This window comes from Heptranchias perlo, chromosome 14 (assembly GCF_035084215.1).
Source record: "Heptranchias perlo isolate sHepPer1 chromosome 14, sHepPer1.hap1, whole genome shotgun sequence".
NCBI classification, from domain to species: Eukaryota; Metazoa; Chordata; class Chondrichthyes; order Hexanchiformes; family Hexanchidae; genus Heptranchias; species Heptranchias perlo.
In genome coordinates, this window is record NC_090338.1 from 3,156,877 (window position 1) to 3,183,755 (window position 26,879).

The 26,879-nt window shown below is 50.6% G+C and overlaps 1 protein-coding gene across 1 annotated transcript; it reads left to right on the forward strand.

Moving 5' to 3' along the window:
• Positions 1–1,902: 1,902 nt before the first annotated feature.
• On the forward strand, positions 1,903–24,793 carry trim105 (tripartite motif containing 105). The gene is made up of 6 exons (XM_067995953.1): positions 1,903–2,309; positions 9,954–10,049; positions 12,767–13,000; positions 17,596–17,615; positions 20,574–20,683; positions 23,471–24,793. The coding sequence occupies exons 1-6, from the start codon at positions 2,040–2,042 to the stop codon at positions 24,013–24,015; spliced, it is 1,275 nt and encodes a 424-aa protein (XP_067852054.1). The 5' UTR covers positions 1,903–2,039; the 3' UTR covers positions 24,016–24,793.
• The last annotated feature ends 2,086 nt before the right edge of the window (positions 24,794–26,879 follow it).

The window sequence follows — 26,879 nt, forward strand, 5'->3', positions numbered from 1 at the left end:
TGTGCCAGTATCTACAAGGTGTCCCCGGGAGTGTGTCAGTAATTACAGGGGGTCTTGGGGAGTGCGTCAGTATTTACAGGGGGTCCCTGGGAGTGTGGCAGTAATTACAGGGGGTCCCTGGGAGTGTGGCAGTATTTACAGGGGTTCTCGGGGAGTGTGTCAGTATGTACATGGGGTCCCCAGGAGTGTGTCAGTATTTACACGGGATCCCCGGGAGTGTGCCAGTAGTTGCAGGGGGTCTTGGGGAGTGTGTCAGTAATTACAGGGGGTCCCCGGGAGTGTGTCACTAATTACAGGGGGTCTCTGCGAGTGTGTCAGTATTTTCAGGGGGTCTCAGGGAGTGTGTCAGTGTTTACATGGGGTCTCCGGGAGTGTGTCAGTATTTGCAGGAGGTCTCGGAGAGTGCGTCAGTTTTTACAGGGGGTCCCCGGGTGTGTGTCACTAATTACAGGGGGTCTCTGAGAGTGTGTCAGTATTTTCAGGGGGTCTCGGAGAGTGTCAGTATTTACAGGGGGTCTCGGGGAGTGCGTCAGTATTTACAGGGGGTCCCTGGGAGTGTGTCAGTAATTACAGGGGGTCCCTGGGAGTGGGTCAGTATTTACAGGGGGTCTCGGGGAGTGTGTCAGTATGTACATGGGGTCCCCAGGAGTGTGTCAGTATTTACACGGGATCCCCGGGAGTGTGCCAGTAATTACAGGGGGTCTTGGGGAGTGCGTCAGTATTTACAGGGGGTCCCTGGGAGTGTGGCAGTAATTACAGGGGGTCCCTGGGAGTGTGGCAGTATTTACAGGGGTTCTCGGGGAGTGTGTCAGTATGTACATGGGGTCCCCAGGAGTGTGTCAGTATTTACACGGGATCCCCGGGAGTGTGCCAGTAATTGCAGGGGGTCTTGGGGAGTGTGTCAGTAATTACAGGGGGTCCCCGGGAGTGTGTCACTAATTACAGGGGGTCTCTGCGAGTGTGTCAGTATTTTCAGGGGGTCTCAGGGAGTGTGTCAGTGTTTACATGGGGTCTCCGGGAGTGTGTCAGTATTTGCAGGAGGTCTCGGAGAGTGCGTCAGTTTTTACAGGGGGTCCCCGGGTGTGTGTCACTAATTACAGGGGGTCTCTGAGAGTGTGTCAGTATTTTCAGGGGGTCTCGGAGAGTGTCAGTATTTACAGGGGGTCTCGGGGAGTGCGTCAGTATTTACAGGGGGTCCCTGGGAGTGTGTCAGTAATTACAGGGGGTCCCTGGGAGTGGGTCAGTATTTACAGGGGGTCTCGGGGAGTGTGTCAGTATGTACATGGGGTCCCCAGGAGTGTGTCAGTATTTACACGGGATCCCCGGGAGTGTGCCAGTAATTACAGGGGGTCTTGGGGAGTGTGTCAGTAATTACAGGGGTTCTCGGGGAGTGTGTCAGTATTTACAGGGGGTCCCCGGGAGTGTGTCACTAATTACAGGGGGTCTCTGCGAGTGTGTCAGTATTTTCAGGGGGTCTCGGAGAGTGCGTCAGTTTTTACAGGGGGTCCCCGGGAGTGTGTCAGTATTTACAGGGGGTCTCGGGGAGTGTGTCAGTATTTACAGGGGGTCCCCGGGAGTGTGTCAGTATTTACAGGGGGTCCCCGGGAGTGTGTGAGTATTTACAGGGGGTCTCGGGCTGGGGGGGTTCAGTATTTCCAGAGGGGGTTTTTCACATCGAATGATGATAAACTCCTGCCCTGAGATCTCCTTCCCCTCACATGTTGATCTTCCCCTGGGTTTGAGCTCCGGTCTCTGGGCCGGGAGACCCCCCACTCTCCCATCGGGAATCCTCGCCAGACCCGCCGGCTGGTTTTTGGAGAGGCGGCGACATGTTCAGGGGGCGGGGGGCGGTGAGAATTGATTGGTTGAAGAGTGAGAAGAGAGAGAGGAAGTGATGGTGAGAGGGGAAGTGGCGGGTGGAGTTTTGGGAGAAATCGAAAGTCGTTGAGCGATAAACGGAGTGAAAAAAAAAGTTTTTGAAAGTTTGTGAAGTTGGAGGGAAGTTTTTTTTGAAGGTGGAGGGAAGTGAGTGTTTGAGGATGGAGGGGGTTGTGGAGGGTGGTCTGAGGGATGAGTTGACCTGCTGTATCTGTTGTGAGATGTTTGAGGAGCCGGTGATGTTGGACTGTATGCACCATTTCTGTAAGAAGTGTATCCTGAGATTGTGGCGCGGCCCGCGGACCCCCGTCTCCTGCCCCCAGTGTCGCCGCCAGTTCGGCTCCAAGAATTTCCGCACCAATTACCTGGTGGCCGGGGTGGTGGAGAGGGTGAGAGGGGCGAGTACCCAGGATTTCCGCCTCAAGCTGCAGGTGAGTGAGGGTGAGGAGGGAGGAGGTGGGGGTGGGTGAGGGACAGGAGGGAGGAGGTGGGGGTGGGTGAGGGACAGGAGGGAGGAGGTGGGGGTGGGTGAGGGACAGGGACAGGAGGGAGGAGGTGGGGGTGGGTGAGGGACAGGAGGGAGGAGGTGGGTGAGGGTGAGGAGGGGGGAGGAGGGTGAGGGACAGGAGGGAGGAGGAGGGTGAGGGACAGGAGGGGGAGGAGGGAGGGGGTGGGTGAGGAGGGGGGAGGTGGGGGTGGGTGAGGGACAGGAGGGAGGGGGTGGGTGAGGGACAGGAGGGAGGGGGTGGGTGAGGGACAGGAGGGAGGGGGTGGGTGAGGGACAGGAGGGAGGGGGTGGGTGAGGGACAGGAGGGTGAGGAGGTGGGTGAGGGTGAGGAGGAGGGTGAGGAGGGAGGAGGTGGGTGAGGGACAGGAGGGAGGAGGAGGGTGAGGGACAGGAGGGAGGGGGTGGGTGAGGGACAGGAGGGTGAGGGGGGAGGGAGGTGAGTGAGGTGCGGAGCCCTCAATTAATGCCCCGAGCCACAGCTCAAAGGTCTGTTCCAGTGAACTGTGCAGACGGAGAGTCTCCCAACTCCTTTCCTTATAGTTTCCCACCCCCCCCATGTGCATTTCACCCACCCCAGAATTTTAATGAACTCCTAATTTAATTTAAATTAATCCTAATGTAACCTCAGCTGTGACTCAGTGGGAAGCCCCCCCTCTCACTTCTGAGTCAGGAGGTCCTTGGTTCAGGTTCCACTCCAGAGACTTGAGCACAAAATCCACTCTTTCAGGTTGCTGCATTTGCCTTTGTGACTGAATTTCAAAATAATTAGTCTATTCTTAATCAGAATCAAGCAATGTTGAATTATCTGATGATTCAAAATCATGAGGGGTTTTGATAGAGTAAATGAGGAGAAACTGTTTCCAGTGGCAGGAGGGTCGGTGACCAGAGGACACAGATTTAAGGTAATTGGATGAAAGAACCAGAGGGGAGATGAGAACCTTTTTTTACGCAGCGAGTTGTTCTGATCTGGAACGCGCTGCCTGAAAGGGCGGTGGAAGCAGATTCAATAATAACTTTCAAAAGGGAATTGGATAAATACTTGAAGGGGAAAAATTTGCAGGGCTACGGGGAAAGGGCAGGGGGAGTGGGACTAATTGGACAGCTCTTTCAAAGAGCCGGCACAGGCACGATGGGCCGAATGGCCTCCTCCTGTGCTTTATCACACTATGATTCACTAAAATCCTGTTTTGCTATGTTATTTATGTTGCTTAACTCAAATGATTGGATAATTCTTTTAATTGTGGTAAGTGACTTTGAATTATGAGGCGGAGACTCCGACTGTTTGTAGTGGGCTGTGAGGTGGCATAAGTGTGATTTTATGAATCCAAATCTTTCTGTCAATTCTCTTGTAGAAACTCAACTCCAAAACTGATTATTTTTTGGCACAAATTATTTACAATCTGACCTATGACCTTGTGTTTAAGGGTTGTACTCGTTCTTTTTTTTAATAAATTGGCCAATAATAAAACTGGAAGACTGTTTTTCAAATCAATCTGCAGCCTTGATGAGTAGGCCGGAGTCAGTTCAATTCTTTGCCCCACCATTACCTCATCCTCGTGCTCGTACTCGGTGTGAAACCTGATTTATGGGATTGTTTTGAAGGAAAATTCCCTCTTGTATTGTGTTTTTTAAAAAAAACAATTAAGATTAAACTTTGGTTTTGTTTAAGGATGAGGCACAAGTGGCTCATTGGCTGTGGGCCTGAGCTGCGTCCACCCCTGGGTAGGCCCCAGTCAGCTGACCTCAGTTGGGACAGGAGTTGGGGGGCTGGGGGTGTGTGTGTCGGTGCGTGTGCGTGTGTGTGTGTGCACATACATGGACATCGCGTGTGGAGAGGATTGGTCTTGGCCATGATTACTGCCACTTCCCTCAGTTACCCGAGTGCCTGTTCACACTCGCTTGTCTAGTCTTGCGTGTCGGGGGGGAAATGGCCACTTGGGTGAAGTTGTATAGGAACTGGTGCCAGTGAAGTTACCCCAAGAGCGACGAGAGAGAGAGAGAGAGAGAGAGAGAAGTTGGGCGTGAAGTTAAACGGTGGAAGCTGAGATTTTGAGGCGCAAGGAAGTTGATTTCTCCCAATCCCTGACTGCCTGCGGTCCTGATGTCTGACGCTGGTGCTCAGTGAATGTTTTGCACACGGTGCAGAGAAGGGGCCTCCTCTTCCTGTAGTGGGCACTTGTTTGTGTCTTGTGTCACTCAGCAGCCTCTTAATCCAGCGACTAACAGCTGCTGATGTGTTTTGTTGTAAGGAAGTGCTACAGTGCAGCAGATCCCTCCCCTCGTCCCGGCCGCTGTTACTTTCAGTATTACCTGGAGCTGGCTGCATAGTTCCCTTTTTTGTTATTGAGTTTGTCTCCGTACAGCTGCTCACGTGGACAGTCCCCCTTGGATTGTGCAATAAGCAAATATTTCCACAATTGGTACATATTAACTCCTTGCCTCTGGGAGAGAGGGGAGACATAAGAACAGGAGGAGGCCGTTCAGCCCCTCGAGCCTGTTCTGCCATTCAGACAGATCGTGGCTGCTCCGTATCGTTGGGACAAGATTCCTGGCATCAGGAATTTACGATCTGAGAGTTTGAGGAGAGCTAATAATTCGGAGAACTCGAGTTCAAATCCCGCCGTTGGCAGTTTGAAAATTTGGATTCAGTTTTTAAAACAAAATGAACAATCTGGGAATAAAAATCTGGTCTCAGTAAAAGTGACCGTGGAACTGTCGGATTGTCTTAAAACCCAACTGGTTCACTGATGTCCTTTAGGGAAGGAAACCTGCCGTCCTTACCCGGTCTGGGCCTATATGTGACTCCAGTCCCACACCAACGTGGTTGACTCTTAACTGCTCAGCAAGAAACTCAGTTTGTATCAAACCGTTACCAGTGGTTCAAGAAGACGGCCCAGCACCACCTTCTCAGGGCAACTAGGGATGGGCAATAAATGCCGGCCTTGCCAGCGACGCCCACATCCTGAGAATGAATTTTTAAAAATAATCCAGTGAGCCTGGTGAAAACACTGAGATTGGGCGGCCTTCAGCCCAGATTGGCGTTATCACCTGTGTAGATCACTAGTCGCAATCAACGTGTCGAAGCATCGTCCCAGCGCCCCCCTCATCTTCTCTCACCAGTCGTCCCTGAGCTGGATTCTCAGCTCAGCTCAGCTCAGCTCCAGGGTGGTTTTACTCTGTGGGGTCTGTTTGTTCCGAGATGAGGTTCTCCAGATGATTTTCGCTTCTCCTCTCTCTTGCGCTCTCCAGTGTTGCAATCTGCTCATGGGACAGGCTGACGGAAAGTGCCAGACGTGGAACCCAGGCCCCAGGACCTGCCTGAAGAGAAGGTTCTCACCGACCTCCATGGGCAGCTGCCAACAAGCGGAACATCTGTTCTGGGTGCTGGTGGGCGGAGGTTGTCCTGTCCAGCTGTTAAGGCCAATGGTGGGCAATGATGTGGGCGTTGTTGGCAATGATTTGGGCATTTATCGCCCATCCCTAATTGCCCCTTGAGAAGGTGGTGGTGAGCCGCCTTATTGAACCGCTGCAGTCCGTGTGGTGAAGGTTCTCCCACAGTGCTGTTAGGAAGGGAGTTCCAGGACTTTGACCCAGCGACGATGAAGGAACGGCCGATATATTTCCAAGTCGGGATGGTGTGTGACTTGGAGGGGAACGTGCAGGTGGTGTTGCTCCCATGTGCCTGCTGCCTTTGTCCTTCTAGGTGGTAGAGGTGGCGGGTTTGGGAGGTGCTGTTGAAGAAGCCTTGGCGAGTTGCTGCAGTGCATCCTGTGGATGGTACACACTGCAGCCACTGTGCGCCGGTGGTGAAGGGAGTGGGTGTTGAGTTCAGTGGCAGGGGCACCGATTTGAAATGAAGTGCTTGGTCCCGGGCAGTGTCAAGATTCTTGTGTCGTGGTGAGTTTTCCATCACACTCCTCGCTTGAGGTTTGTAGGCGGTGGAGGGGCTTTGAGGGGGGTCAGGGAGTGAGCCACAGGGAACCCAGCCTCTGTCCTGCTCTTGCAGCCCTGGCTGGTCCAGCTCCGTTTTTGTTTGTTGGTGACCCCTGAGATGTTGATGCTGTTGAGGATCAGGGAGATGGCTGGGCTCTCTCTTGTCGGAGGTCTCCGTTAACCTGCCATTTCTCTGGTGTGGATGCTTCCTGCCACTTGTCAGCCCAAAGCCTGAATATTGGCCAGATGCTGCTGTAGGCAGTCAAGGGCTGCAGCATTATTGGAAGAATTGTGAATGGAGCTGAACACTGTGGAATCGTCAGCCCCGCTCCTGACCTTGTGACGGAGGGAAGGTCATTGGTGAAGCAGCTGAAGATGGATTGGACCAAGGATCCTCCTCGGAGTTTCACTCTGGTTGGTCCATGCAGACTCTGCCCAGATATCCGGGAAGGTGCAGACTCACAGCAACTTGCATTTATATAGCGCCTTTAACTTAGTAGAAATGTCCCAAGGCGCTTCACAGGAGCGATTATCAAACAAGAATTGACACCGAGCCAAAGAACTGGTGGCAGTGGCCTCGGTTAATTTCTATGATTCTAGGATGTCAGTTGTAACTAGAAATTAATGGTGGAAACAGCTTCCAAATGTGTGTGTAAATATACTTATCAGGAACAATTGAGCAGGCTGGAGCTCTTTTCTCTAGAAAAGAGAAGACTGAGGGGTGACCTTGCCTTTAAGATTATGAAAGGGTTTGATGGGCCGAATGGCCTGTTTCTGTGCCGTAGCTTTGATGTAAATGCCAATGGGGCAGGTCTCCCTGCCATGTGCAAGCCTGGGCAGTGAGTGCTGGCTGGCTGCTCAGCTGTGGAGGGCGTCACAGTTCACCTCAATCCTGCCCTAGTCCAAAGTCCACAGTCACATGCACGTTCCAGTAAGGATGACAGGAGCAGGGACCCTGGCTGATTCACTGCTGTCTTCACCCACTGCCTCCACCCACCTTCCCAACCCAGGGACCCTCAACCCAATACTCTGTCTGCAATCCCAGCCTGGTTGCTGCAGCTCTGCACAGGCCAGCGATGCAACTTGGCATCTTTCTGCCCAGAAACAAGCTTTGTAACAGCTGCAGACGGAGCCTTGCATTACCTCCTTGTGAGGGAACTGTTTAGGAGACTCCAAACAAGGCTTGACTGCACTGAGTTGCTGCGTTTCAGCCGTGTCTCAGTGGGTAGCACTCTCATCTGAGAGATTTACTGAGGATGAGACGTTAATCTGAGGCCCTGTCTGCCCTCTCGGGTGGATGTGAAAGATCCCACGGCCACTATTTCGAAGAAGAGCCGGGGGGAGTTCTCCCCGGTGTCCTGGGGCCAATATTTATCCCTCAACCAACATCAGTAAAAAACAGATGATCTGGTCTTTATCACATTGCTGTTTGTGGGATCTTGCTGTGCGCAAATTGGCTGCTGCGTTTCCCAGATTACAACAGTGACTGCATTTCAAAAAGTACTTCATTGGCTGTGAAGCGCTTTGAGACGTCCTGAGGGTGTGAAAGGCGCGATATAAATGCAAGTCTTTCTTTCACACAGAGAGCCAGGACAGCTGATTAGCTCCGAGTATCCAGTTCAGGAGAGCCTGTTTTCGCTCCTCACTGTCCATCCCAGTGTGATACTGATCCACACTGACCAACTGCCTTACACGTCCCATCCACGTCCTGTGCTGAGTCAGCCAATCTGAGGGTTAGGGTAATAATTGAGCTCAGCACCTCTGGGGTAGGGAACGGGCAGGGGAGGTCGGAGTGCGGGGTGGTTAGGGTGGGGGCAGAATCAGCCTGGCGTGACTGTCCTGTGACCCCCACCCCCCCACCCCGCCGGCTGCAAAGTGCAGGTGCGAGCGTCAGTCCTCGGCCACTCCGCAGCGCCGGCTTCAGTGGTCCAATAGCCTGTTTGACACTCCCAACCATCCGGTCACTCGGTCGAGGTACCAGAACCCGTGTCACTGAACCCGAGCAAGAGTCCTGATCCCCACCCCCACCCCCCCCAGAACTGGAGCAGGAGAAACTGAATTGATCTGGAGTGGGTCACACCATCCCATCATAACAGGAGGCGTTAACCAAACGATTCTGGGTGAGTGGGTTGAAGGGTCACGGGCGGGTTCCAATTGACGCAATCCGATGATGTAGAACTAGCATCACCCAATCGTGTAACTTGCAGTCTCTGGTCACATCACGGGGTTCAGGAGCTGACGCTGTGGAATTAAACTATTGTGTTATACTGTCTCCGAGACAATGCATCCTGTGCTTTTTGGTCTATGGTTGTCCATATATCTCGTGTAAAACTCGCCCTGTGGGGCTCGCACTGAGCAGCAACCTTTCACTGCGTGTGAGCTGGATACAAACACATAGAGTAGAATTTTATTCCATCAGTCTCAAAGAGCCCAGCGTGAAATGAGTTTGGCCGGTCGCAGCCTCATCTCCAGTTTCAGGGCCCACGCCCCATCTCATTCAGAGGAACCCCAGCATATTTGGGAGAAATGTCACACGGGTGCAAATGGGGACTCGCTACTGAAGTTGGGAATAAGGAACATTTTTGGGACAGTGTAGAGGGAGCTTTACTCTGTATCTAACCCCGTGCTGTACCTGTCCTGGGAGTGTTTGATGGGACAGTGTAGAGGGAGCTTTACTCTGTATCTAACCCGTGCTGTACCTGCCCTGGGAGTGTTTGATGGGACAGTGTAGAGGGAGCTTCACTCTGTATCTAACCAGTGCTGTACCTGCCCTGGGAGTGTTTGATGGGACAGTGTAGAGGGAGCTTTACTCTGTATCTAACCCTGTACCTGCCCTGAGAGTGTTTGATGGGACAGTGTAGAGGGAGCTTTACTCTGTATCTAACCCGTGCTGTACCTGTCCTGGGAGTGTTTGATGGGACGGTGTAGAGGGAGCTTTACTCTGTATCTAACCCCGTGCTGTACCTGTCCTGGGAGTGTTTGACGGGACAGTGTAGAGGGAGCTTTACTCTGTATCTAACCCTGTACCTGCCCTGGGAGTGTTTGATGGGACAGTGTAGAAGGAGCTTTACTCTGTATCTAACCCTGTACCTGCCCTGGGAGTGTTTGATGGGACGGTGTAGAGGGAGCTTTACTCTGTATCTAACCCTGTACCTGCCCTGGGAGTGTTTGATGGGACGGTGTAGAGGGAGCTTTACTCTGTATCTCACCCTGTACCTGCCCTGGGAGTGTTTGATGGGACAGTGTAGAGGGAGCTTTACTCTGTATCTAACCCTGTACCTGCCCTGGGAGTGTTTGATGGGACAGTGTAGAAGGAGCTTTACTCTGTATCTAACCCTGTACCTGCCCTGGGAGTGTTTGATGGGACGGTGTAGAGGGAGCTTTACTCTGTATCTAACCCTGTACCTGCCCTGGGAGTGTTTGATGGGACAGTGTAGAGGGAGCTTTACTCTGTATCTAACCTGTGTCGTCCCCGACTAGAATCAGTGTCCAAATTCAAGTCTTCTGATCTCAGCGCTTGGAACATCCGACTTTTGAGCACAAAAATTGTTCGAGAAACCTATTGATCTCTTTGCCTGTTTTGGTTCGACCGGAATGTTCTATACTGAGCCTCTCCCTCATCGGTATATTTCAGAAACAGCTGGGCGATGTCCTGCGATCTCACCGGGACCAACTGGATAAGTTTGTGAACATGATGAAACGGGACGAAGAAAAGATTGTGGGAATTAAGGTAACTTTCCATTAGGATCGACCTTTGACTCCTAGTCCGTGCCGTGAGCTGATTGGTATACGGGTTAGGGGGAAAATGAAAAAGAAATCATTCGTGGCTTTCAATAGTAATTTTCCAAAGGGAATTGGATAAATATTTGAAGGGGAAAAGTTTACAGGGCTATGGGGAAAGAGCAGGGGAGTGGGACTCATTGGATAGCTCTTTCAAAGAGCCGGTACAGGCATGATGGGCCGAATGGTCTCGTTATCCTGACTGATTTCCAACAGTGGACAGTGTATTTGGACGGAGATAGGATGAGGCTCGAGTGTGACGGTTAATGCAGTCAAATAGCCTGCCCACAATCATTGTTTAGAATGGCCATTGCAGCAAAATGATGCAAGGTGTCGTCGACAGTGCTATCAAGCGGCACTTACTCACCAATAACCTGCTCACCGATGCTCAGTTTGGGTTCCGCCAGGACCACTCGGCTCCAGACCTCATTACAGCCTTGGTCCAAACATGGACAAAAGAGCTGAATTCCAGAGGTGAGAGTGACTGCCCTTGACATCAAGGCAGCATTTGACCGAGTGTGGCACCAAGGAGCCCGAGCAAAATTGAAATCAATGGGAATCGGGGGAAAACTCTCCAGTGGCTGGAGTCATACCGAGCACAAAGGAAGATGGTAGTGGTTGTTGGAGGCCAATCATCTCAGCCCCAGGACGTTGCTGCAGGAGTTCCTCAGGGCAGTGTCCTAGGCCCAACCATCTTCAGCTGCTTCATCAATGACCTTCCCTCCATCATAAGGTCAGAAATGGGGATGTTTGTTGATGATTGCACAGTGTTCAGTTCCATTTGCAACCCCTCAGATAATGAAGCAGCCCGAGCCCGCATGCAGCAAGACCTGGACAACATCCAGGCTTGGGCTGATAAGTGGCAAGTAACATTCGTGCCAGGTAATGACCATCTCCAACAAGAGAGTCTAACCACCTCCCCTTGACATTCAACGGCATTACCATCGCCGAATCCCCCACCATCAACATCCTGGGGGTCACCATTGACCAGAAACTTAACTGGACCAGCCATATAAATACTGTGGCTACAAGAGCAGGTCAGTGACTCACCTCCTGACTACCCAAAGCCTTTCCACCATCTACATAGAAACATAGAAAATAGGAGCAGGAGTAGGCCATTCAGCCCTTCGAACCTGCTCCGCCATTCAATATGATCATGGCTGATCCTCTATCTGAATACCATATTCCCGCTCTCTCCCCATACCCCTTGATGCCTTTTGTGTCTAGAAATCTATCCAGCTCCTTCTTAAATATATTCAGTGACTTGGCCTCCACAGCCTTCTGTGGTAGACAATTCCACAGGTTCACCACCCTCTGAGGGAAGAACTTTCTCCTCATCTCAGTCCTAAATGTCCTACCCCGTATCCTGAGACTGTGACCCCTCGTTCTGGACCCCCCAGCCAGGGGAAACATCCTCCCTGCATCCAGTCTGTCTAGCCCTGTCAGAATTTTATACATTTCAATGAGATCCCCTCTCATTCTTCTAAACTCGAGTGAATACAGGCCGAGTCGACCCAATCTCTCCTCATACGACAAGGCACAAGTCAGGAGTGTGATGGAATACTCTCCACTTGCCTGGATGAGTGCAGCTCCAACAACACTCGAGAAGCTCAACACCATCCAGGACAAAGCAGCCCGCTTGATTGTCACCCCATCCACCACCCTAAACATTCACTCCCTTCACCACCGGCGCACCGTGGCTGCAGTGTGTACCATCCACAGGATGCACTGCAGCAACTCACCAAGGCTTCTTCAACAGCACCTCCCAAACCCGCGACCTCTACCACCTAGAAGGACAAGAGCAGCAGGTACATGGGAACAACACCACCTGCACGTTCCCCTCCAAGTCACACACCATCCCGACTTGGAAATATATCGCCGTTCCTTCATCGTCGCTGGGTCAAAATCCTGGAACTCCCTTCCTAACTGTAAACAATTTTACAACACCAAGTTACAGTCCAGCAATTTTATTTTAAATTCACAAGCTTTCGGAGGCTTCCTCCTTCGTCAGGTGAACGATGTGAAAAGGAGGAAGCCTCCGAAAGCTTGTGAATTTAAAATAAAATTGCTGGACTATAACTTGGTGTTGTAAAATTGTTTACAATTGTCAACCCCAGTCCATCACCGGCATCTCCACATCATCCCTTCCGAACAGCACTGTGGGAGAACCTTCACCACACGGACTGCAGCGGTTCAAGAAGGCGGCTCACCACCACCTTCTCAAGGGCAATTAGGGATGGGCAATAAATGCCGGCCTCGCCAGCGATGCCCACATCCCATGACCGAATATAAAAAAAGAGTAACTGTTTCCAGTGGCAGAAGGATCCGTGACCAGAGGACACAGATTTAAGATAATTGGCAAAAGAAGCAGGGTTGAGATGAGGAGAATGTTTTTTACACAGCGAGTTGTTCTGATCTGGAATGCGCTGCCTGAAAGGGCGGTGGAAGCAGATTCAATAATAACTTTCAAAAGGGAATTGGATAAATACTTGAAAAGGAAAAATTTGCAGGGCTATGGGGAAAGGGCAGGGGGAGTGGGACTAATTGGATAGCTCTTTCAAAGAGCCGGCACAGGCACGATGGGCCGAATGGCCTCCTCCTGTTGCTGTACCATACTATGAATCGATGTTGGGATTGTTTTCTGAGAATGGCTGGTTCTTTTTGCAGAGAGAAGCGGGCGATCTCCAGCGGAGGGTGAGAGGCGACTTTGAGAAAATGCACCAGATCCTGTGGAAGGAGGAGAGCCGTCTGATTGCTCAGCTCCAGCAGGACGAGGCCTCGGCCCTGGACAAGCTGCAGGAGCACGTGCAGCAGCTGAGAGCGGGGCTCGAGGAACTGGAGCAGCTTGTCAGCAGCACCCAGGGGCGCCTGGAGCAGCTCAAGAGTACGGTGCTGATCGAGGTAAACGGGCAGGGTGATTCCCGAGGCACGTTCAGCCCCCTGGGGGTGTGACTGGAGTGGCCTTGCCGGGGTGGGGGGCTGGCGGGTGCGGGGGGAGGTGGGATCTGGTGATTACCGAGCACACTGCCCTCCAGTGGGTGGAGTGTCTCTGGAGGCCGGATAAAGCGACAGGGACCCTCGGCCTAAAGCCAGAAACATTCATCAGCAGAACCGAATCGTTCTGATATTGATCGAAGATGATCGACTTTCAAGGGAGGGTTTGCTGATAGGGTCGGGGAAGGAGGGGGCAAAGGCCATGTGTCGGGGAGGAGGACGGTGGTAGGTATCGGTTCTCACTGGGGTACAGTTCCACAGACACTGACTCTCGCCGGGGGACAGTTCCACAGACACTGACTCTCACTGGGGTACAGTTCCACAGACACTGACTCTCACTGGGGTACAGTTCCACAGACATTGACTCTCACTGGGGTACAGTTCCACAGACACTGACTCTCACTGGGGTACAGTTCCACAGACACTGACTCTCACTGGGGTACAGTTCCACAGACACTGACTCTCACTGGGGTACAGTTCCACAGACACTGACTCTCACTGGGGTACAGTTCCACAGACACTGACTCTCACTGGGGTACAGTTCCACAGACACTGACTCTCACTGGGGTACAGTTCCACAGACACTGACTCTCACTGGGGTACAGTTCCACAGACACTGACTCTCACTGGGGTACAGTTCCACAGACACTGACTCTCACTGGGGTACAGTTCCACAGACACTGACTCTCACTGGGGTACAGTTCCACAGACACTGACTCTCACTGGGGTACAGTTCCACAGACACTGACTCTCACTGGGGTACAGTTCCACAGACACTGACTCTCACTGGGGTACAGTTCCACAGACACTGACTCTCACTGGGGTACAGTTCCACAGACACTGACTCTCACTGGGGTACAGTTCCACAGACACTGACTCTCACTGGGGTACAGTTCCACAGACACTGACTCTCACTGGGGTACAGTTCCACAGACACTGACTCTCACTGGGGTACAGTTCCACAGACACTGACTCTCACCGGGGTACAGTTCCACAGACACTGACTCTCACCGGGGTACAGTTCCACAGACACTGACTCTCACCGGGGTACAGTTCCACAGGCACTGACTCTCGCCGGGGTACAGTTCCACAGGCACTGACTCTCGCCGGGGTACAGTTCCACAGGCACTGACTCTCGCCGGGGTACAGTTCCACAGACACTGACTCTCACTGGGGTACAGTTCCACAGACACTGACTCTCACTGGGATACAGTTCCACAGACACTGACTCTCACTGGGATACAGTTCCACAGGCACTGACTCTCACTGGGGTACAGTTCCACAGACACTGACTCTCACTGGGATACAGTTCCACAGACACTGACTCTCACTGGGATACAGTTCCACAGACACTGACTCTCACTGGGGTACAGTTCCACAGACACTGACTCTCACTGGGGTACAGTTCCACAGACACTGACTCTCACTGGGATACAGTTCCACAGGCACTGACTCTCACTGGGGGATAGTTCCACAGACACTGACCCTCACTGGGATACAGTTCCACAGACACTGACCCTCACTGGGATACAGTTCCACAGACACTGACTCTCACCGGGGGACAGTTCCACAGACACTGACTCTCGCCGGGGGACAGTTCCACAGACACTGACTCTCACTGGGGTACAGTTCCACAGACACTGACTCTCACTGGGGTACAGTTCCACAGACACTGACTCTCACTGGGGTACAGTTCCACAGACACTGACTCTCACTGGGGTACAGTTCCACAGACACTGACTCTCACTGGGGTACAGTTCCACAGACACTGACTCTCACTGGGGTACAGTTCCACAGACACTGACTCTCACTGGGGTACAGTTCCACAGACACTGACTCTCACCGGGGTACAGTTCCACAGACACTGACTCTCACCGGGGTACAGTTCCACAGGCACTGACTCTCGCCGGGGTACAGTTCCACAGGCACTGACTCTCGCCGGGGGACAGTTCCACAGACACTGACTCTCGCCGGGGTACAGTTCCACAGACACTGACTCTCGCCGGGGTACAGTTCCACAGACACTGACTCTCGCCGGGGTACAGTTCCACAGACACTGACTCTCACTGGGGTACAGTTCCACAGACACTGACTCTCACTGGGGTACAGTTCCACAGGCACTGACCCTCACTGGGGTACAGTCCCACAGACACTGACTCTCACTGGGGTACAGTTCCACAGGCACTGACTCTCACTGGGGTACAGTTCCACAGGCACTGACTCTCACTGGGGTACAGTTCCACAGGCACTGACTCTCACTGGGGTACAGTCCCACATTGTGCTCCAGTTTAATGCTGTAGTAGAACTTCAAACCTCTGGTTGTAATTTTTTTTAAAAAGTCTGTCAAAACATGTTATAATGAACCTTTATAAATCACTGGTTCTGCCACAACTGGAGTATTGTGTCCAGTTCTGGGCACCGCACTTTAGAAAAGATGTGAAGGCCTTAGAGAGGGTGCAGAAGAGATTTACTGGAATGATTCCAGGGATGAGGGACTTCAGCTACGTGGATAGACTGGAGAAGCTGGTTGTTTTCCTTGGAACAGAGACGGTTGTGAGGAGATTTGATCGAGGTATTCAAAATCATGAAGGGTCTGGACAGAGTAGAGAGAAACTGTTCCCATTGGCGGAAGGGTCAAGAACCAGAGGACTTAGATTTAAGGTGATTGGCAAATGAGGATAAACTTTTTTACACAGCGAGTGGTTAGGATCTGGAATGCACTGCCCGAGGGGGTGGTGGAGGCAGATTCAATCATGGCCTTCAAAAGGGAACTGGATAGTTCTTGAAAGGAAAAAATTTGCAGGGCTGCGGGGATAGAGCGGGGGAGTGGGACTAGCTGGATTGCTCTTGCATACCGCCGGCACGGACTCGATGGGCCGAATGGCCTCCTTCCATGCTGTAACCTTTCTACGATTCTTTGAAAACCTGGGCTCTGATCTCTGTTATGTTTGGGCTCAGCTTCATATTTTCTTATTCTTAATTATTATTAGGGATGGGCAATAAATGCCGGCTTCGCCAGCGACGCCCACATCCCATGAACAAATAAAAAAAAAAATTCTGTGTACACGCCAGATGTTTGAGGTTTTGCATCCAGCTGCTGAGGGCATAGACGGCGCTCTGACTGGGCACTCTCACTTCCTTTATTTATTCTACTTACATAACAGTTGTACTTCAGAATAATTCATCGGTGACCTTTTGAGAAAAGAAAGAAGTTGGATTTATATCGAACTCGGGATGTCCCAAAGCGCTTTACAGACAGTGACGTGTGGTCACTGTTGTAATGTAGGAAACGCGGCAGCCAATTTGCGCACAGCAAGATCCCACAAACAGCAATGTGATAATGATCAGATAATCAGTTTTAGTGACGTTGGTTGAGGGTTAAATATTGGCCCAGGACACCAGGGAGAACTCCCCCTGCTCTTCTTCAAAATAGTGGCCATGGGATCTTTTACATCCACCTGAGAGAGCAGACGGGACCTCGGTTTAATGTTTCATCTGAAAGACGGCACCTCCGACAGTGCAGCACCCCCTCAGTACTGCACTGGGAGTGTCGGCCTGCATTATGTGCTCAAGTCTCTGGAGTGGGACTCGAACCCACGACCTTCTGATTCAGAGGTGAGAGAGTGCGACTGAGTCACAGCCGACACAAAACGATGTTCGGGAACAGGATGCAATTATTTTCTGTGATTGTAGAATTAGAGAAGCAGGGCAGTGGGATTAGTTTGGGATTGATACAGGGCTATGGGGAGAGAGCAGGGCAGTGGGATTAGTTTGGGATTGATGCAAGGCTATGGGGAGAGTGCGGGGCAGTGGGATTAGTTTGGGATTGATACAGGGCTATGGGGAGAGAGTGGGGCAGTGGGATTAGTTTGGGGATTGATACAGGGCTATGGGGAGAGAGTGGGGCAGTGGGATTAGTTTGGGATTGATACAGGGCTATGGGGAGAGAGTGAGGCAGTGGGATTAGTTTGGGATTGATACAGGGCTATGGGGAGAGAGTGGGGCAGTGGGATTAGTTTGGGGATTGATACAGGGCTATTGGGGAGAGTGCGGGGCAGTGGGAATAGTTTGGGATTGCCCTAGCAAAGAGTGATTAGAATGTGGAACTCGCTTCCACAAGGAGTAGTTGCAAATAACATTGATGCATTTAAGGGGAAGCTCGATAAACAAGAGGGAGACAGGAGTAGAAGGATATGCTGATAGGGTGAGATGAAGTAGGGAGGGAGGAGGCTCGTGTGGAGCATAAACACCAGTTGGGCCGAATGGCCTGTTTCTCTGCTGTAAATTCTGAGATACGATCACCACAGATGGGACGAGTGAGATTTCTATGGTTCAGTCCCATTCCCCGCCCGATCCCCCCCAAACAGTGTGGAGCGCTGAGAATCGAGACTTGAGGAAGTGACTGGACTGAGGTGATCAGTAAATAGCGAAGGAATCAGAGGACTGAATACACGGGCCCTCGATACAACACCTAACTCTGCCTTATTCTGTTTCTGTTTCAGACTCGGGGTTTAACACGCAGGTACGTGATCTAATCTGTCACTTCACTTATATAACCAAATGTACAAATTCCTCGGTTCTCTCCTTTAGCGACCGTGACTGTGCCACGGTCACTACTGGTTACTCAGCTGCCCCGTATCCTAACTCGCACCAAGTCCCGTTAACCCATCACCCCCTGCGCTCGCTGACCTACATCGGCTCCCGGTCCGGGAACACCTCAATTTTAAAATTCTCATCCTTGTGTTCAAATCCCTCCATGGCCCTCGGCCCTCGCCCCCCCCTCCCTATCTCTGTAACCTCCTCCAGCCCGACAACCCTCCGAGATCTCTGCGCTCCTCCAATTCTGGCCTCTTGCACATCTCTGATTTTAATCGCTCCACTGGGCAAATCTGTTAATGGGTAAAACGACTGATGATCAGTGGGAAATGTTTTAAAGAAACATTTAACGAGATACAGAACCGGTTTATACCCCTGAGGAGCAAGAACTCTACTTGCCAAAAAAAAACAGCCCTGGACAACTGAAGAGGTACGGGACAGTATAAGACATAAGGAAAGGGCATACAAAAAGGCAAAAAATGGCACAGATCCTGGCGAATGGGAAAGATACAAAGATCAACAAAAGGTCACAAAACAGATAGTAAGAGCTACAAAAAGAGAGTATGAAAAGAAACTTGCAAGGAATATCAAAACCAATACGAAGAACTTTTATAGTTATATTAGGAAAAAGAGAGTGGTCAGGAGCAGTGTTGGCCCCTTAAAAACTGAAAGTGGGGATATTGTCATTGACAATGGGGAAATGGCGGACATGTTGAATAATTACTTTGCGTCAGTATTTACAGTAGAAAAAGAGGATAGCATGCCGGAAATCCCAAGAAAACTAATATTGAATCGGGGACAGGGACTCGATAAAATTAACATAAGTAAAGCAACAGTAATGAAGAAAATAATAGCACTAAAGAGTGACAAATCCCCAGGACCAGATGGTTTCCATCCCAGGGTTTTAAAGGAAGTAGGTGAGCAGATTGCAGATGCCCTAAGTATAATCTTTCAAAGTTCTCTAGATTCAGGAACTGTCCCTCTAGATTGGAAAATTGCACATGTCACTCCGCTTTTAAGAAAGGAGAGAGAGGGAAACCGGGGAATTATAGACCAGTTAGCCTAACATATGTTGTGGGGAAATTGCTGGAGTCTATAATTAAGGATAGGGTGACTGAACACCTCGAGAATTTTCAGTTAATCAGAGAGAGCCAGCATGGATTTGTGAAAGGTAGGTCGTGCCTGACAAACCTGATTGAATTTTTTGAAGAGGTGACTAAAGTAGTGGACAGGGGAATGTCAATGGATGTTATTTATATGGACTTCCAGAAGGCATTTGATAAGGTCCCACATAAGAGACTGTTAGCTAAGATGGAAGCCCATGGAATCGAGGGAAAAGTACGGACTTGGTTAGGAAATTGGCTGAGCGAAAGGCGACAGAGAGTAGGGACAATGGGTAAGTATTCACATTGGCAGGATGTGACTAGTGGAGTCCCGCAGGGATCTGTCTTGGGGCCTCAATTATTCACAATATTTATTAACGACTTAGATGAGGGCATAGAAAGTCTCATATCTAAGTTTGCCGATGACACAAAGATTGGTGGCATTGTAAGCAGTGTGGATGAAAACATAAAATTACAAAGCGATATTGATAGATTAGGTGAATAGGCAAAACTGTGGCAGATGGAATTCAATGGAGACAAATGTGAGGTCATCCACTTTGGATCAAAAAAGGATAGAACAGGGTACTTTCTAAATGGTAAAAAGTTAAAAACAGTGGATGTCCAAAGGGACATAGGGGTTCAGGTACATAGATCATTGAAGTGTCATGAACAGGTGCAGAAAATAATCAAGAAGGCTAATGGAATGCTGGCCTTTATATCTAGAGGACTAGAGTACAAGGGGGCAGAAGTTATGCTGCAGCTATACAAAACCCTGGTTAGACCGCACCTGGAGTACTGTGAGCAGTTCTGGGCACCGCACCTTTGGAAGGACATATTGGCCTTGGAGGGAGTACAGCATAGGTTTACTAGAATGATACCCGGAGTTCAAGGGTTAAGTTACGAGGAGAGATTACACAAATTGGGGTTGTATTCTTCGGAGTTTCGAAGATTAAGGGGTGATCTGATCGAAGTTTATAAGATATTAAGGGGAACGGATAGGGTGGATAGAGAGAAACTATTTCCGCTGGTTGGGGATTCTAGGAGTAGGGGGCACAGTCTAAAAATTAGAGCCAGACCTTTCAGGAGTGAGATTAGAAAACATTTCTACACACAAAGGGTGGTAGAAGTTTGGAACTCTCTTCCGCAAACGGCAATTGACACTCGCTCAATTGCTAAATTTAAATCTGAGATAGATAGCTTTTTGGCAACCAAAGGTATTAAGGGATATGGGCCAAAGGCAGGTATATGGAGTTAGATCACAGATCAGCCATGATCTTATCAAATGGCGGAGCAGGCACGAGGGGCTGAATGGCCTACTCCTGTTCCTACGTTCCTATGTACCATTGGTGGCCGTGCCTTCAGCTGCCTAGTCCATGAGCTCTGGAATTCCCTCCCTAAACCTCTCTGCCTCTCTCTCCTCCTTTTAAGACGCTCCTTAAAACCTACCACTTTGACCAAGCTTTTGGTCACCTGTCCTAATATCTCCTTACGTGACTCAGTGTCAATCTCTGCTCTGAAGCGCCTTGGGACGTTTCACTACATAAAAGGCTCTATATAAATGCAAGTTGTTGTTGTTGATTGTTCCGCACTCCGGTTTCACTGTGTGGTGTGAATGGGGTTTGACTCTTTCTCCCCTGTTCTCTTTCTCCCGCGCGTGCGCTCATATTCCCTTTCTTTGCTCGCTCGCACTTTGTGCCTAGTTTTTCCCCCACTCTCCCCCTGTCCCCCTCCAGTAGTAGTTTACTGTCCTGCTGATGCTCTCCTCCTTTCTCTGTGCCCAGTGTGCAGGTTGACAATGAGCCAGATGTGAGTGCCCATCTCCGCAGTGCCCGCTACACAGGACCTCTGCAGTACGTCACCTGGAAGATGATGTATAAATCTCTGGAGCCAGGTAACTGTGGGCCTGTGTCCGAACCAGGGGTCTATTGAAACAAATCAGGATTACTGCTGTGATTTTATTTGCTCACTGGTGGTTTGGGTCGAGGGATCTTCACGCCGGTGAATGCAATTTTATCCATTTCGATCCCCGATCTTCCGACTTTGTGTTACCAGTCAGGATCCCTGACAGCACGGGTTAGATACAGAGTAAAGCTCCCTCTACACTGTCCCATCAAACACTCCCAGGGCAGGTACAGCACGGGTTAGATACAGAGTAAAGCTCCCTCTACACTGTCCCATCAAACACCCCCAGGGCAGGTACAGGGTTAGATACAGAGTAAAGCTCCCTCTACACTGTCCCATCAAACACTCCCAGGGCAGGTACAGGGTTAGATACAGAGTAAAGCTCCCTCTACACTGTCCCATCAAACACTCCCAGGGCAGGTACAGGGTTAGATACAGAGTAAAGCTCCCTCTACACTATCCCATCAAACACTCCCAGGGCAGGTACAGGGTTAGATACAGAGTAAAGCTCCCTCTACACTATCCCATCAAACACTCCCAGGGCAGGTACAGCACGGGTTAGATACAGAGTGAAGCTCCCTCTACACTGTCCCATCAAACACTCCCAGGGCAGGTACAGGGTTAGATACAGAGTAAAGCTCCCTCTACACTATCCCATCAAACACTCCCAGGGCAGGTACAGGGTTAGATACAGAGTAAAGCTCCCTCTACACTATCCCATCAAACACTCCCAGGGCAGGTACAGCACGGGTTAGATACAGAGTAAAGCTCCCTCTACACTGTCCCATCAAACACTCCCAGGGTCAGGTACAGGGTTAGATACAGAGTAAAGCTCCCTCTACACTGTCCCATCAAACACTCCCAGGGCAGGTACAGGGTTAGATACAGAGTAAAGCTCCCTCTACACTGTCCCATCAAACACTCCCAGGGCAGGTACAGGGTTAGATACAGAGTAAAGCTCCCTCTACACTGTCCCATCAAACACTCCCAGGGTCAGGTACAGGGTTAGATACAGAGTAAAGCTCCCTCTACACTGTCCCATCAAACACTCCCAGGGCAGGTACAGGGTTAGATACAGAGTAAAGCTCCCTCTACACTGTCCCATCAAACACTCCCAGGGCAGGTACAGGGTTAGATACAGAGTAAAGCTCGCTCTACACTGTCCCATCAAACACTCCCAGGGCAGGTACACGGGTTAGATACAGAGTAAAGCTCCCTCTACACTGTCCCGTCAAACACTCCCAGGGCAGGTACACGGGTTAGATACAGAGTAAAGCTCCCTCGACACTGTTAAACAAACCTGCCTCATTTCTCCGATCAGCCATCTGGTGAATGAGATTGTCTCTAGTCTGGCCCTGTTTGGCAGTTTGATGTTGGGCCTGTAAACCATTGTTGATAGGTTTTGCCTGTCTCAGTCCTGGGCCAATTTCACAAAAGCTCTTTACCGAGGCGACGTTGACCCCTGTCAGTCTGTGCTGAATTTGAGGACCTTCACACTGGGTGAATACAACACTCAACAACCAATCTAATGGCCGGGTCCCAGAGACGAAAGGCCAGTGTCTGAAGCATCCAGCCCATACACAATCCATCCGTGATAGGCCACAAGATGGGCCAAATTACACACGACGGGGAGAGTCTCGAGTCCCGCGCCTCGTGTTGTCCGTGTAGCACTCTGGGCAGGTCAAAGGGCAGCACTGCTGGGGTCCTGCTCCACTTTTATTATGGGATGGGTGCCATGGCACCAGACGGACAAAGCTTGCGCTGTGGTGTACCTTCAATTCATGAATCGCCCCTCGATTTGTTTCTGCTGATGTTCGGAGAGGATCGTTTGATGCGAAACTGTTTATATTTGGCGGACTGTCACCTCCTTTATTCTCCCTCCCCACCCCCTTCCCGTCACCATTCGCAACCTCAGCTTCCTATTTGACCCTGAGATGAGCTTCCGACCAAATATCCGCTCCATCACCAAGACCGCCTACTTCCACCTCCGTAACATCGCCCGTCTCTGCCCTGGCCTCAGCTCATCTGCTGCTGAAACCCTCATCCGTGCCTTTGTTACCTCCAGACTCCACTATTCCAATGCTCTCCTGCCCGGCCTCCCATCTTCCACCCTCTGTAAATTTGAGCTCATCCAAAACTCTGCTGCCCCGTATCCTAACTCGCACCAAGTCCCGTTCACCCATCACCCCCCTGTGCTCACTGACCCACGTTGGCTCCCGGTCCGGGAACGCCTCGATTTTAAAATTCTCATCCTTGTTTCTAATCCCTCCATGGCCCTCGCCCCCTCCCTATCTCTGTAACCTCCTCCAGCCCTACAACCCTCCGAGATCTCTGCACTCCTCCAATTCTGGCCTCTTGCGGATCCCCGATTTTCATCGCTCCACCATTGGCGGCCGTGCCTTCAGCTGCCTGGGCCCTAAGCTCTGGAATTCCCTCCCTAAACCTCTCCGCCTCTCTCTCCTCCTTTAAGACGCTCCTGAAAACCTACCTCTTTGACCAAGCTTTTGGTCACCTGTCCTAATATCTCCTTATGTGGCTCGGTGTCAAATTTTTGTTTGATAATCGCTCCTGTGAAGCGCCTTGGGACGTTTCACTCCGTTAAAGGCGCTGTATAAATAAAAGTTGTTCCAGTTAAACAGGGGTGCGTTGTGTTCCCGTGTAATATTGTGTGTGTCTGGACTGAACAAAGACAATTGAACGAATCCTCGTGTCTCTGTCGCTCCGAAAAGGGCCAATTTTTTTTTTTTTTGCTTTTCTTTCCCATTTCAAAATCCAGCTCCAGTCCAATTGACCTTCGACCCGAACACGGCTCACCCCAACCTGACCCTATCCGAGGACCTGACCTGCGTGACGGAGGTCAACGAGCAGCGACCTGTGCCCAACAACCCCGAACGGTTCGACAAGTGCGTCAATGTCCTGGCCGCCCAGGGCTTCTCCAGTGGGAGGCACTACTGGGAGGTGGGAGTGGGCAGGAAGACCAAGTGGGACGTGGGGGTCGCCAAGGAATCCGTCAACCGCAAGGTTCTGGTCAAGGTGAATCCTCCCAACGGCTACTGGACCCTCCGCCTGAGGGACGGCGACCAGTACTGGGCTGGCACGCTGCCGTGGAAGCGCCTACCCGTCCAGAAGAAGCCCCAAAGGATCGGGGTGTACCTGGATTTTGCGGACGGACGGCTCTCCTTCTACGATGCCGAGGATATGTCCCACCTGCTCACCTTCCGCCAGGTTTTCAGCGAGAGGCTCGTCCCTTTCTTCAGCACCTGCTTCAACGAGGGAGGGGTGAACTCCGAGCCCCTCCGACTCTTCCACGTCAACCCGTAGTGGTGGTGGGGGGGGGCCTGAGAAAGGGTTCGACCCCAGTGGTAACTCCCAACAATGCAACCCTCCAGCTCCCTGCTGCCCCCCCCCCCCCACCCCCCCTGTAGTTAGACGTCTTCCCCCCTCCCTTCGCCCAACACAGATCTTGCAATCAGTTCGGCAGCAAATCCTTTAATTCCCTCCCCCTAAAGAAAATAGCTGATTGATTCTAATGTTCTCTGATAGCTGCATTAATGTGTTTTTGATTTAAAATGACAAGTGGAATCATTCCTGTTTTAAATTCTACTATTTGAAGGCAAATAATCGAACAACCTCCGAGCTTTAGTGAAGCAAACAATCAACGTTCTTTTTTATTTAGTCCGCAATGTGTATTTTTGGAAAACTGCTTAAATCACTGACACTTTCTGTGCTGCCGTCCACCACTGACTGTCCCCTGCTGTAGTTCACTCCGGACCCCGGCCCGCTCCAGCCCCCCCGCCACCCCGGGCGCCGCCGCCCCACCCCGGGCCCCGGCCCCCACCCCGGGCCCCGGCCCCCCACCCCGGGCGCTGGACCCCGGTCCCTGACTTTGTGTAAATAGCGGTGAACCCAGCAGAGGGCAGCAGCACCCACTGAATGTCGCAGGGTTTGGAATAAAATCGCAGGAAGATGAACTTTAATCATCAGAACAAGATGTTCACACACTCTGCTTATATTCTGTCTCTGATTTCAGTACAAACTGTTCACTGAAAATTTGCTGTATTGATTTTTTTTTAAATTAAAACTTGCTGCATTGTGAAAATCAGGTTACTCTGTGTGAGATGTGATGGTTTGATTTAGTTTTAAATAATTTCTCTGACTGTAAACCAAGTGCAGTGACCGTTCCTAAACCAAGGACTATTGTTGCTTTCATTTTTCCCTCTCTTTTTCTCTCTTTTCTTTGCTCTCTTTTCCTGCTCTCTCTCCCTGCCCCAACTCTCGGGGGGGTGCAATTCCTACATGTTCTTTTGTCAATTACCTTAAATCTGTGTCCTCTGGTTACTGACCCTCCTGCTAGTTTCTCCCCATCTATTCAAAACCATTTCATGATTTTTGAACACCTCTATTAAATCTCCCTTTAACCTTCTGTGTTCTAAGGAGATCAATCCCAGCTTCTCCAGTCTCTCCGCATAACTGAAGTCCCTCATCCCTGGAACCATTCTAGTAAATCTTTTCTGCACCCTCTCTAAGGCCTTCGCATCCTTCTTAAAGTGCGGTGCCCAGAACTGGACACAATACTCCAGCTGGGGCCGAACCAGTGTTTTATAAAGGTTTAACATAACTTCCTTGCTTTTGTACTCTGTGCCTCTATTAATAAAGCCCAGGATCCCGTATGCTTTTTTAACCGTTCTCTCAACCTGCCCTGCCACCTTCAACGATTTGTGTACATATACCCCCAGGGCTCTCTGTTCCTGCACCCCCTGAATTCTGTAGCATTGTCAGTGAACAGTCCCCCTCCCGACCTCATGAAGCAGCGGCTGTAATTGGGAAATTAATTTCAATATTGATAAGTGTGAGGTGGTGCATTTTGGTAGGAAGAATAAGGAGGCCACACACTGCTTGGATAATAAGAGTCTAAATGGGATAGAGGGATTTAGGGAACAGATACACAAATCACTAAAAGTAGCGACACAGGTTAATAAAGCTATTTAAAAAAAAAATTCAAACCAAGCACTGGGATTCATTTCTGGAGGGATAGAATTGAAAAGCAGAGAAGTTATGTTAAACTTGTATCGAACCTTGGTTAGACCACACTTGGAGTATTGTGAACAGTTCTGGTCTCCATATTATAGAAAGGATATAGAGGCACTGGAGAAGGTGCAAAAAAGATTTACAAGGATGATTACAGAAATGAGAGGTTATACCTATTAGGAAAGATTGAACAGGCTGGGGCTCTTTTTTTTTCTCTAGAAAAGAGAAGACTGAGGGGTGACCTGATGGAGGTCTTTAAGATTATGAAAGGGTTTGATAGGGTAGACGTAGAGAAGATGTTTCCACTTGTGGGGGAGACCAGAACTAGAGGTCATAAATATAAGATAGTCACTAATAAATCCAATAGGGAATTCAGGAGAAACTTCTTTACCCAGAGAGTGGTGAGAATGTGGAACTCACTCCCACAAGGAGTAGTTGAGGCGAATAGTGTAGATACATTTAAGGGGAAACTAGATAAACACATGAGGGAGAAAGGAATAGAAGGATATGCTGATAGGGTGAGATGAAGTAGGGAGGGAGGAGGCTCGTGTGGAGCATAAACACCAGTTGGGCCGAATGGCCTGTTTCTGTGCTGTTTGTTCTTTGTAAGATGGTTGGGATGAGGAAGTTTCCGTGGGGAACTCCTGCAGCGATGTCCTGGGACTGAGATGATGGGCCTCCCAACAACCACAACCACCTTCCTTTGCATCAGATGTGACCCCAGCCATTGGAGGGTTTTCCCCCAAAGTGCCACTAAACAATGTCTAGTCACCAATAACCTGCTTGTTGATGTTCTGCCAGAACCTCTGGGCTCCAGATCCTGATCCAGACATGATGCGAGAGTTGCTGCCCTCGACATCAAGGCAACACTTGACCAAGTATTAAACCCAAGGAACCCTAACAAAACTGAGGTCAATGGGGGGGGTCAAGGAAAACCCCTCCAATGGCTAGAGTCCCACCTGACTCAAAAGGAAGATGGTTGTGTTTATCAGAGGCCAATCATCTCAGCCCCATGGCATTGCTGTAGGAGTTCCTCATGGGAGCTTCCTCACCCCAACCATCTTCAGCTGCTTCATCGTAAGGTCAGGAGTGGAGCTGTTCACTGACCATCCTACGGTTCCCTGCCCCATTTGCAACTCCTCTGATAATGAAGCAGC

Coding starts and splice junctions, on each gene's coding strand:
- trim105 (XM_067995953.1), top strand. CDS start 2,040: ATGGAGGGGGTTGTGGAGGGTGGTCTGAGGGATGAGTTGACCTGCTGT. Junction 2,310..9,953: donor ATTTCCGCCTCAAGCTGCAG/GTGAGTGAGGGT, acceptor GGTATATTTCAG/AAACAGCTGGGCGATGTCCT. Junction 13,001..17,595: donor AGAGTACGGTGCTGATCGAG/GTAAACGGGCAG, acceptor TTTCTGTTTCAG/ACTCGGGGTTTAACACGCAG.